Below are 13,214 nucleotides of genomic sequence, written 5' to 3'. Positions count from 1 at the left end.
TTTGTATGATTTCAGCAGCTGCAGTAAAGTATTAAATACTGTAGGACACTTGAGATGCAGTTGCAAATACTTTCATTAAGAAACAACAGAATGGGAATTTCTGTTCTTCATTTTTTTGGGTTGTAAAGGTCATCACTAATTTCTAGTAGTTGAGAAGTTAAGTGTCTGAAAGCTAACTTTGCCCCAGGTCTGGTGGAATTGAGTTCTATTTAGTTTTACCTCTACTTGTGCTTTCAAAACCTCATTTCTTCACATTAAACCAAAACTGTATTGGAGAGACAGTGCTATCAATCTCTATAAGAAAGCAGGGAACCAGCCACCCACCTAGGGAAAATCAGGTCCCTTCAGATTTGGGGCACAAGGATTAAGGCATGCGGTCTTATTAATCATTTTCGAAAAACTTAAATTGAAAGCATTGTTCAGAGACCACACAAGGAAAGAGCACCACGAGCGTTCTGCAGTGTTAACTGGATGGCAGTGCCCACAACAGTCTTTCTGGCAAACAAACCTGCACTCATTCCTGCAGAAATTTTATTAATGCTGCTGTTAACCAAGTGAGTTCTTTCCAAACACTGAGCAGTAGATGGCAGCAATTCAGCATGGAGATCATCTATGAGTACTTTAGGACTGGAGCGCTCTCATGGAGCTAGATCAAAATGACCGTCTTTCCAACTTTTGGGGACATTTCATTGCTAAGACTCACTTGTATTAGAAAAAAAAAGTGGTGTGACTAATCTCTCTTTTTGAAGCTTTCTCCTGCTGCTGTCACTTCGCCATCCCCATGGAAGGGACACGGCTGGAGAAGGGAACTGAGTTACAATCTGGAAGTCAGCCACAGCCACTGCGTATAAACTGTCTGCTTTAAATCATGATGCAGATATATGTATCTCCTCCAACCCATAAAGTTTCCTTTAGAAATGCCCTTCTCTTCTAAGGTTATACTGAACTGCTTACCTGGACACAAATTACAGTCATATGCTGTACAAATAAAAAAAACAGTTTCTGTACTTAAGATTGCATTTTGTAGATGTTTCTGCCTCAACAGTAAAAATCAATGGAGCCAAGTTCACTTTCAGACCTTGCCTTTGTTGACCTGGCATGCAGAAAAGTTTTCTTGGTGCAGCCCTGCTAGAGGAGCTCTGACTTTTTGGTCACATCAAGGTTGGGCTGGAAGAGAAGGCTGGGTGTGCTAGCCAGATGGAGAAGAAAGGGGGGCAGTAGTCCCACAGAAAATATGTCACAGCTTTAAATCATACTACCAAAACAGCTGGACAGAACTAGTTGCATTAGTTTAAAAGTAGCAGAGATTTATGCACTCAGCTCCCTTGGATCCAGACTCACTGACCAGAGTAGGACTATTCAGGGGTACTGCTACAGGTCTGCACTACTGGCAGTAGCAAGGGGAGGTGTTCAGTCCAACAAAACCTTGCCATCTTCTGCAGTCACATAATACAGAGGAACATTTATTTTCTAGAAACCTACTTCAGAGGAATTTTATTATGCTTTAGGTGCTTTTTTTTTTTTTTTTTTGGTCCTGACATATAAAAGCTTGTATTCAGAAAATGTCAACTTGAGGATATGTTTAAATGCTGGTGGCCTTTTAATGGCAAGTGACGAATACAAAGCAGTAATCTTAAACCATTTTCCATAAATAACCGGCCTAGATTTATTCACATAAAACTGATTTGTTTCTTAAATACCTACTGCAATGCAACCATTTTCCATTCAGCTTCAGGGGAAAATCAACTACTTTATAGACCATTTCTGACAAGCAAACAGATTAAATTGACTGCACAGAAAATGCACAATTTAACTCATTTGCTCCTCTGCTTTCTCCATTCAAGCAAGCTATCACAGTATTTGCATATAAATCTTTGGGTACAATTTACCACATTTCCCTTTGGATTTGCGCTGCTAGTATTTCCCTTGCGTTTTCAACAGACTGAATTAATAAATGGAATTTTCAAAAGACCCTCATCCTAAGGCCTAATCTTGCCTTTGCAGAAGTCATTGAATGCTTTAATGCTCAGGGAATCATAGACCATAAACTGGAAGGGACTCAAAAAGGTCACCTAGTCAGCCCCTCTGCCACAAGGCAGGACCATGTATACCCACCCTGTTCCTTATGGATGCTTATGTGACTTGTATATAGGCCCTCTAGTAATGGATATTCCACAAGCTCCAGAAACAGTTTATTCCAGTGCCTGACCAAGGTGACACTGGAAAGTTTCCCTTCCGTGGCATCTGAATTTCTCTTGCTATGTGGAATTCACTCTGCTTTGCTTCTCTGCAGTGGCATGGAAAAACGTTTTTTACCTTCCACTCTGCAGAAAGCTTTTACGCGTTTGAAGGCTTATCACTTAGTCTTCTCTAGGCCAAATTCCCATTCTCTTTCCTGCTTTAAACCACTTTGCACAATCTTTGTGCACTGATGAACAGACACTACTCATCACTCTAGAAATAGCTTTCTTTTTCTTCTTCTCACTGCCCATAAAGCACCCTGTGTTAAACCCTTCATTAAAAGGTACAATGGAAAAGTTAAACACACCCCGGATTCATTGATTTAAAGTAATAAGCACGATGTTACAATGATCTGCTTTCATCTGCTGCCACTGGCAAGTTTCACTGTGATAGAGCACATCTTCAGCCCTCCTTATGAAAGAGCATGGCTGTGTTGTGTCAGTACAGGAGGTCTCCTCTTGTGTGGGCCCTGGCCTTGTGTGGACCAAGCTTTCGGTGAAGCGCTCTGTGCTCTGTCAGATAAAGCCTCTATTATTCTTACCCAAAATACAAGAAGAGTGTGTGAAGGGTCCATCACTGGAATACAGACCATATGTGCCCAAATAAGGAGAAACGACTTTCTGGATCAGTGATTCCAGTTTCAAATAATCTTCAGTCACACCTTTCGACTCATGAACCCCCTGGAAGAGAGAAAACACCCAAGGTGAACACTGTCTCCTCCAGCCACAAGGTTTCTTTGCTCACCAGTGTAGAGAGACAGCAAGCATTTTCATTACATTACATTACATAGCAAAGGTACACTGAGATGTGCTATTACAGCTGATTCCTTCTACTCTAAAACCAAGAGATGTGAATCAAACCGGAGAGACTCACCATGCAGGCACTCCACAAATGCTCAGAGACAATATCTACTTCCAGGAGTTTAAAAAGGTGCATCCTGCTGAGTGCAAAGGCACTCGCTCAGGGACAATGCAGCATTAGCTCTGCGAAGATCAATTAAAAATGTCCCTGGGCTTTTTGTTATTGTAAACTTGTATGGACTACCTGAACGAAAGATGAACTACCACTGGGTGCTGCACCAGAGGCTGGTACCACAAGGTGTCACTGCCATCTAAGCAATACCAACAGGAGTAAGGAAAAGGTAAAACCAAGACTGAAATATCTCTTTCAAGATACTTTCAACAAGATATATTTACAGTGAAGAGGTTTTATATCCCTTTCTTCACACCTCCTTGGCACTTGTCGTTATCCAGGCAAAAGTCACATTAAAACTACCCATGGTAAGATTCACCCATAGGCAAAATCTTTTGCCCTTAGCTCTTAATTATGCCCTTCCACCCAGGAGTGGACTTATATGGTTGGGGAGTTACCAGGTAAATGCTGGGAGCTGTAGTCTCCCCTCCACTTACTGGTGCCAGATGAGAGCCCTTTATACTCATGTGAAGGATTCCACTTGTTCCCCAAAGCATATCCTCATTTCAGTGTGTCTCTGTGTAGCCGTATGATATATATTTTGACATATCTTCTTGTAAAGTTAAGATCACAAATGTCAAACTCAGTGGGAATTCTGCTGGAATTCAGCAGAATTTCAGATTTCACAATATGTCTCTGAATTGTTGTTAAAAGCCCAATCAACATGTTGGGATCAAAGAAGCCAGAGAGAACTATGCAGATCAAACGAGTAAAATTGCAACACTTCCTTCAGTATGTGAAAGGATCCTGATGTTCAGGATGTATTTGTTGCTTAGTATGATTCCCCAAAAAGTGTCTACGAAAAAATATCAGCCTGTAATGTGTTTGTGAATGACTTGCTTCACCTCTTGGCTGCTGTGCTGGCTGAATGACAAGGCTAGCCACGTGGCATTATTTATGCTCCTTCACTTGATAGAAGTTTGTGAATGAAAAGTAGTAAATAATGGCTAACCAAGAAGAAACAGTTCAGTGGGTTTTAAATAATGAATAACAGTCTTTGGAAATGTGCTATGTCCTGTAAAACTTTCAGAGATTCACAAATACAAATAGGAATGTGAGGGCATATGCAGTGAGTCTGAAAGCTTGCAAGCACCAAAGTAACTGCAGAATGAACCCATAGCCTTTTATGCTATTCAATCAATTAAAAAAAGATAAAAATAACCTAGAAATAACTCAGGAGGCTTAGTGAAGGTACACCTATTATTTCAAAGTCATTGCTAGCATGGTTCATGATCATATCAAGTTCACAACCCATTGGCAAAGAACGACATTATCAGGCCATCAGTTCCAGGTTCCCACTCTGGTTATCTCCAGACCCAGTTTCCTAAATGTGATATACAGTACTAGTGGCAAAGGTAAGTGCTATTTAGTATTGCTCATGCCCAGACTCTGGGGTAAGGCTTTACTTTTCTGCTGTCTAAGTACTTTTAATTCTTGTGAAAGAAGGTAGCTAAATATCAGCTGTGGAGAATGAAACACGGTAATTCACTAGTACCATGCTGCCCACAACATAATTCTTACCATTAGCAGAACTATGATACTGTACAAGTGACAAAACTGTCCGTGCCCGGTGGCATCTTAACACTCCTGTCAGCCTTGCATGCTTGAAAAGTTTTTTTGTTTTCACACTTGGCTGTAAATTACCTGTTCTGCTATAAATTCCTTCTTCCTTGATTAACACCTCTAAAGCATGAGCTTTATTCTGTAGTAGACTGCTACTCTCTCTGGGATAAAAGGCGGCTCCCAGCAGCTCGAAAGGTGCTTGGGCTGAGGTAGGTTCCCTGGGTAGATGGAAACGGAGCGCACAGGCTCCAGCTGACCCTGCTTTCACACCAGGGCAGGGGAACAGCTTTGGTTCCCTGCGCCCAGGCCGTGCTCTCGTCTCTCAAACTCCCAGCTGCCTAACAACTTGCACCAATTTCCTCTTCAGTTTTGTCCTCAAGTTCTCTTCTTTCTCTCAGTGATATTCTCCACCCTTGTTTTCACTTCAGTTTATCTTAGTTCCCACCTTTCAAGTGAAGAGACCATAAAATACCATTTTTACAGTGTAAAACCTTCTACTAACGTTAACACAGCCAGCCATTAGTCTTATTCCTCAGTTTTGCAATCATTCACGGGAAGCTTTCAAAACATACTGAAAAGTCATAAAACATCTGGCTTTCACCGGAGCTGTGATGACTTCTTTTCTGTTCCTTGTCTTGGCACGAATATGTTGTATCCACCTGCAAGATTCTTCCTGCATTAACTATTGTTACAGGCCTTCCTGAAATCACTAGAAGGGGCAGTCCCCTTAAACCATTTTATAAGTGCTGCGGTGTGTACGCAGCTGCTGTTAGAGCAGTAGTATAGCAGGTTGCAGACCACACAGTGAATGTGTAAAATCGTGCCGCTTCTGCATTTCTCTCTGCTGTGTTATTCAATGACAAACTTCTTCCTCCAGAGCCCTCTATTTATCCAAATACAACAAGTACAGCCCAATATTCAGCGAAGACTATCTCAGCTTTCCAAACCCAAACTTTCCATATGACCTGAAAAGCACCATCACTTATTTACAAATTATCTCAGCCAGAGGGGCCCAGTGGAGCGCATACAGGCTCAGAGCAATCTGGGGCCACTTCCACCTGGCCCGCAGCCTCCTCTCAGGGCAGTGAGGCTCTTTAGTCACTGAATGCTGCTCAGGAAGCCAAAAGCTTGTGCCCAGGCATAGCCTGCTACAGAGCAAGCTGGTCCCTGCTACAGCTGTATCAACGGGACCCCAAGGCACAGAGGAGAAGCGCATTACAACCGGGATCCGGGCTGTAGGTTGTCAAAGGTTAGGTCATGAGATATAAGCCAGCCCCTGCTTAGCTTTAAAAGCTGATAAGGTCATAGCCCAGAAAGGAGGTAGCTGCAGGCATACAGGCAGCCTACAATAGGTTAGCTAAGATACAACAAGGAAACTAATAGAGGCAGAAGAGTTCCTCGACCCTATTTGAGAAAATGCAACTTTCAAATTCTGCATTTGTTTCGTTACAGAAATCCTCAGGTTTTGCTAGTGCTGCACAGCAAATGTCACTTTGGATCCAGCCGAACAGCAGCCAGAGATGGGACTTGCTGAGCACAGCTGGGCCAGCTGTGAGCTGGTCATCCCAGCGGCTGGCAATAGCAAGCCCCTGGCAACATGTTTCAGTGGCCTATATAGCCCTGCGCTGGCTTACAGTGTCCACGTGGTTATCATCTCATTAATATTAATATTCCGAACAGCCAGGTTAGAGAAGGGGTCGGAAATGATGACTGACTTGCCAATTATTGTTATCCCAGCAGTGATACAGCAGTACAGCAGCACACAAACCTCACTTGCAGAGTTTACTGTCCCTCTCTGCCCCTGCCCACTTGTTCCCACTCCATCACATACTGCAGTTTTCTATCCCCTTGGCTAAGCAGGGGTTTACCCAAACAGCTAATTTGGCACTGTCTAGGTCTGAGGGGGGCAAGGAGTTTCAGTAGGAAGGGTGTGTGTGTGTGTATCTATATATACCCATATAAAAATGTGTATTTTAAAAAGCACCCTATCCCAAATTTTTAAGTAATTATGCTTATAAAGGCAAAATTAACTTTAGATTAAAGCCAATTTGGGATTTTTATGCATGTCATAATGGTTTCTGGGAAACTGATGGCAGGATTTAAAATTCACCAATATAAAAAGGTTATTTATTTTCTTGTTATTTTGGCAACTCTTGGTTCTTCTTGTACTTACTGCTTGATATCTTATCTGTTTGGCATGTCGATATACAGCGATAAAGTAAAAGTCAGATCTAGCAGGCTGGCTGCTTAGCTTACAGGAAGCCATATCATAATCTGGAGAAAAAAAATGAAAACTTGGAGCATTAGCAGTAAAACAGAGGCTCTACCCTTATCTTTAATGCAAAATTTGCTCTGCAGACATGCAAAAACTTACTCTAAAAGATATCTGTGACCTTTTAGGAACCCAATTTCATTTTAGCAGGAGTTTCACGCTTCCTTGAGAGTATTAGATGTATCTATTAAATTCCTGTCATAGGCTTTCCCTGACCTATTTATTTCTTAACTGAAGGCCAAAATAGTTCAGTATCAAACAGTTGCAAGTGCCTTAGCATTTCTGGAAGAGTGTACCTTCTGGATCAAGTCCTGATTTTGGTTACACTGTTTTGAAATGCAACTGTCACCTCATTCTATTTGGAACGTTAATAGTGTAATATTATATCTGGAGACAGGAGTCTGCCCTACTCCCTGTCATCTTTCAAGACATGGAATATGATGATTTGAGTCCTGAAGATGTGAAATCCTTGCAAATGGAAAAGGTTTGTACTCAGCATCAAGAAGAGAGATAAATATTTCAGAATATAACACAGTATCCAGACTGCTTACTTCATTACTTCTGATTAAATCATTTGGAGATAGAGATTGTATGTAGTAGTTTGAAAGCATTAAAAGGACCCAATGCACCACTACTTTTGACATGCAGATCCATAAACATTCCCAGAAGGGTCATATACACTGAAGATTACAGGTTATTGAGTTAGGTATTTTAAGATGTTACTGTCCTCTCAACTGGAAGTTGCTATCCTCTCTGTTAAGACAGGGTTACTGGCCATGCGCATAACCCCCATCACTACATTAAAGTATATTGTTTGAATAAAACATTCCTTGTGTTTGGGAACTTCACGAGTCAGAAGTGTAAGTCATCCCAGTCAGAACAGATGCACTGATCTGCTCGGGCTTCCACCCTGGTTAGTTCAGTGAGCTAATCACAAACTCCTATTGAGTTTTTAAATGACACAAGGACTTCATATGAAAACAAAGGGGAAAGAATAGGTGATATATTCTTCTTTTGGCCCTGCTAATAAGCAGACATATTTAGAAGAATGGCGAGGGATTTAGTAAGCCATGTAAGCCCACAACCTCCTTTTAAAATTTGTAGCAATTCTCTAAGCCTCAATGTGGTTCTAAAATGGACACTAGCCCAGGCAGGCATTTAAGTACCTGAAGAATCCTCCTTAAACACAACCTTAAAACCTGCCTCAGATTAATGTTTATAGATTTAACTTTTTGCATGCCTTACAGTATAAAGAGGGGTTGCTTTGAGGATTTTTTAAAATGAATAGGTGTATTAACAGAAAATATTATTCAGCCATTATAAACATTTTATCTAAGTGTAAGCTACATGACTTGCAAAGTTGCCAGAGAGCTAATACCTATTATGGTAGCATTCTCCATAATTTTCCTTTAAAAAATCAGTATCAAATTTCCATGTTTTATTTTACCATGGCAATGAAATAACTGTAATCACACCTCTTTATTGCTATATTCTATTATATATATTTTTAACACCTTGCTCTTTTCTTCATAAGCAGTGAGCACCCATACTGCCACTGAGGCTGGCAGAACTGCTATCAATATAACTCAGCATGAGTAAGATGCATGCGTGCCTGCAGCCTCTGCCCCTGTGCAGCTAGGCAGTCATTGCTGCATACTCCCGAAGGCTCCATCTCTGTCTCTTTATTCATCACAATAATTGAAATCCTTTTCTTTTTGGTTACAAACATACTTAAAATATAACCTGCTAGCATAAGCACTTCCAGAACGAATGCACTGAAGAAATACGTAATGAGGCGACACAGTACTTAGAGCCACATTGCTAGTCCTCAGCAAATGTCCTAATGACCATAAACGCCAACGCGTCATCCTCAGCCCATCAAGGAGGTGCTCAGGCTGTCTCAAAGGATCTCAGAAATTAATCACCCACTTTCCACCATTTTTCAGTTAGCGTTGGCCTCTTAGCTTCCTTAGGCTCCTGTAAGAAAGCAACTCGCAAAGAAAGTCACAGCCATGAAAAACTGCTTAGGCTGCTGCTAGTCTGGTATGTCTCATTAGAGAGCGGACACAGAGGTTTGGGCTTCCCATGTTCCTGTAAGTAGATGGAGAACATCTTACAGTAAAGAGCTGGCTTGTGAAACGTGGAAATGGGACAGAAAGGGAGGAGGTTTAGTGTTGTGTAGTGCTTATGCCTCTCACTTCTCACCTCACAAGCTGAATGCAAAGCTGCATTTCTGCTTTTTACCTGCATTGGGGAGCAAAGAAGTGCTAAAACTCTAAGATGGGAAGTGCCTACAGTTAATAACCTGCCCAGGGAGACTAATAATGAAACAGCCCTAGGAGCAGTAACTACTAGGCAACAGAGCAGGCTGCATGAGTTTCTGCCCCATTGCTCTTTGGGAATTACAGCCTTCAAGAGCTATGCTGTGGGAACCAAGCTCTCACACACATGTTGTGTGCATGCTTGGCATGGCACTGTGTGCTCCCCTGCCCCTCAGAAAGCAGCCTTAAAATTCACCCTTTATCCCCACATAATCAAGCAGAGTTCCCACCATCAAAACCACCTGCATATGGGATAAGAATTCCTCACCAATATACATTAACTGTTTTTTTCTTCCTTCCTAATGAATATCCACCAACCAATATCCACCATCCAACCACCTCAAACTGTGAAACTACCCTCTATTGCTGCTTCTTCCACATAAGGCTCAAGACATCTACACGAGTTAAATCATGGGACTTCAAAACACTTCCTCATAAGTACTTCCTAGCACAGAACTAAGTAGAACAAAGAAGAATTTTTCCTCTATGTACTTCTGGCTGGCAGAGCAGGCACAAGGGAAAAAAGGCATATTGACCACTTCCTCTAACTTTGTTGAAATCTTGGAGATTCGTGGATTACACTGGTGGAAGTATGACTTAACCTACAAATCTTGCAATGCATCACCCTCTTGATGGCAGGCTAGGGACCAGAAAAGAGAACTTAGTATATAAATCACAATACTTGGGGAGAAAGAGGCTAGAGCTAAATCTGTCATTTCTTCTGAGAATCAGGCACATCTGAAGAGGATGTCTTACGCACACCAAGAGGCTAGAAATAAACTTAGCTGCTGGCTGTTCTTTTTGCTACCTGCTTCTCTTGGTTGCCTTCTGTTGATGCTTGCTTCATGTTATTCCACTTTAGTGTCTTAGCTGGGTCTCCACATGGCCATAACTCTTGTATACCTGATTCCTTTTGTTTTAACTCTTCAGCTCCCTTCACTTCTCCCCCTTGCCGTCTGCTCTATCCCAATACTTCACATCAGTCCTGAGCTCCTGGAGTCTCTTTTAGACCTCGTGCAAACACCAGGTCAACTGCTGAGCTCCTCTGCTGAGCCTCCCTACGTTCATCTTTACTGCAGGCTGCTTCAGTTCTGGACTGGAAGTTGCCACATGCAACTTATTTGTGTGTGAAATACTCACTCCTCACTCATTTGTGTGTGAAAAAAACATAAACCACTATTAAACACCAAACTGCTTCTGACTGTTCAACAATAACTTCATGTTTTTCTCAGCATTTATGAAAAGGTCACAGGTCCTTTAAAGTTTTCAATTCTGACTAACAACATTGACCACTAATAACATCCAGAAGAGGTGGTCTCAGTCAGATGCTTTTCACTTCCCTCTTTACCACAGAATAATAAAAGCCATTTACATGATAAATTATACTTGCACCTCTGAAAAACAATCTCCAGCATCTAAGCGCGCCCCAGCAACTGGACATAAGGATGGGAAATGCTTCACTCCAGCCTGCAACTTTAGATGTGCTGATGGATACACTGGTAATCGAGTAAATAACTGTAGCACTCTTAAATGTTTTAGCTGATCAGGATGTTTTCACAAGTGCTGGCACAGAATATTGCCTCCTATTTCAACCATGACAAACTGCTGTATGATTTTTGAATGAACAGCAAAACAAAACAAAATAAAATAAAATCTGTCTTTCCCTAGGTCAGGCTGGGCAAAGCAAGCAGGTCTTCTGAAGCTAAGCCCAGAGCTCTGCCAGAGAGCAGCTGACAGAGCACTGAGGGAGGCACAACCCTTCCTAGTATGTTGGTGCAGCTCTACCACAGGGGACACGGAGCAGGAACAGCTGAGCGCCAGATCCTGAGCAACCACCTACCAGACTCAGGAAAGCAAGGAGCAGAAGCCAGGCTTCTGGATTATTTCATAAAGTCATTTTAGCAATCATTACTCTTGCTGACTTGACAACCCAAAGAATGAAGTCCTCTGTCCACTGGACAGGAAGGAGCTGTGTATGGTTCAGTTCACTGTCCAAACACCACACCCTGAGCCTGGGTGTGCTGGGGCGTCCTTAGTCTGGGTCGGTTGGGGTGTCCTTAGCCACTGGCCTCCATCCTGGCCTGCCAACAAAAGGCCTGGACCTACGGCCTGCTGATGCAGTCCTGATCAGGTGCTGCATGAAAGGAAACACACTGCAGGAAGTGTTTACAGGGTCAGGCCCAAATGCAGGCATGTCCTGGGCTCGTAAGCTGCCCTGTCTTAGGCACACAGGAAAACAGCTAAGAAATGTTACTATTTTTTGCTTAAAGGCAGCAGATTCCTTGGAGAAAAGAAAAATGCTTTAAGAAAAGCGTTTCTTTCCTTGACTGGCAACAGACCACAGGTCAGTATGACTGGCAGAAACACACATTCAGTGGTGATACTCTGACAAATACTGGATATTAATAGTTGCCCAACTACTCACAGGAAAACCTGAAATTAAAAGTCTCAAGACAGACACCAAATAATATCTATAGTGAAAATGCGTGTTATTTAGACAACACTGCTGGCAGAGACTTGATAAGGGTGTGCAGACTGCTGTGCACACCCCGGTGACCACACAAACAGCAAGATCTGCTTCTTAGTTTAGTCAAAGAGATAGAAGCAGCCTTGCTTGTAGGAGATGGGGTAAACGGTGTTCTCACAGGCCATGATTAATTGTTATCTGACTGGCATATGTAATGCCTTTCGTTGCATCATATCCAACCTCACAAAACTTGAGCAACACAGCAGCAACCTCGACTCAGTGCAGGCATGAAATTAGTGTGAGGAAGAAGTGGAGACCAACAGGCCACTGGTTCTCTCTGTTTCCACCACCTGTGGTGGAGCAAAGGCTCCCAGTTATGCATCCCACATATGCACACATTTAATATCCTGCAGCTTTTCTACCTCAGATGTATTATAGCATCATCTAATTGTTACTGACCATCCCAATACAAACAGTCAGGACAAAAATTAAAAGAAAACATATCCCTGAAAGGCCTTATTCTGCAACGCTCACACACAAAACTATGGCAGCAGAAGTTATGTCAAGGATTACTTGAAGGAGAAAAGGCTTTAGGAGTGGTCCCCACATTCACAGAATTTCCATTATCTCTAAAGCGCTCTGGCGCTTTAGAGAGCCAATTTTTTGACTCAGTCCACCTGGCCTCATGCTTTGGAGGCGACTGCAGCGGCTGTTGGAGCACTGTATGTTGCTGCCCAAGCAGCTGAATCCCTCCTCCTGCACACAGCTGTTCAGAGCTGCTGCTCTTACTGCACCACAGAGTAACGTCGTGGGGGGCTCCCACCCACATTTCCTTCATCTTCAGCTGAACTTGTACAACACTGCAATGAAAAACTCAAGGATCTTGTTCCTATAGCCACTGCAGTGACTGGCTAGGCTCCAACATGAAATCAGGAAGCCCTCAGTGCATGAACACGTTGGGCCCCCTCACCAGCATTTGCCCCCACTGCTCCATGGGAATCCAGCCTGCAAAGCAAATCCCTCAGTATTACACAAATGGAGCTTTTTCTATTGCATTTTTGGGGCAGCATCTGGCCTTCATTTACATACAGAGTCAACAGATTGATAAGTGATTCTTCTCAGCCTTTGTAATCTTCACACCAAGGAAAACACAGCACATAAAATCAGCCATATAGTATCAGGCCAAAAGTTCATGAAATTCAACATTTTGTCACTAACAGTTATAAGTAGGAGAAGTGTATGGAAAAAAAGAAGAAATAGGGCATGCACAGTGTGGGCTTTCTTCTAGAATACTGTGCCTGCTTCTGACAAGCAGTGATTTAAAAACTTGCTGCATGGGAGTCTGCAATAACCCTTAACCATAAACAATCTGTGCTAG

General features: G+C 42.4%; 1 protein-coding gene across 5 annotated transcripts in view; it reads right to left on the bottom strand.

The window, feature by feature from the left end:
- The window catches only part of PRR5 (proline rich 5), a 70,845-nt gene that overhangs the window by 1,389 nt on the left and 56,242 nt on the right, over positions 1 to 13,214 (bottom strand). For 4 of the 5 annotated variants that reach the window (XM_026086495.1, XM_026086490.1, XM_026086493.1 and 1 more), the window contains one exon: positions 2,783 to 2,921. In XM_026086495.1, the coding sequence (XP_025942280.1) occupies positions 2,783 to 2,921 (139 nt within the window). The remainder of the gene's footprint in view (positions 1 to 2,782; positions 2,922 to 13,214) is intronic. The other variant, XM_026086492.1, reaches the window with a different exon arrangement.

Source organism: Apteryx rowi, unplaced genomic scaffold (genome assembly GCF_003343035.1).
Source record: "Apteryx rowi isolate R43461 unplaced genomic scaffold, aptRow1 scaffold_697, whole genome shotgun sequence".
In the NCBI taxonomy this organism is placed as follows: Eukaryota; Metazoa; Chordata; class Aves; order Apterygiformes; family Apterygidae; genus Apteryx; species Apteryx rowi.
The sequence above is the reverse complement of the archived record's forward strand: the minus strand, read 5'-3'. Positions and strand labels throughout refer to the sequence as shown.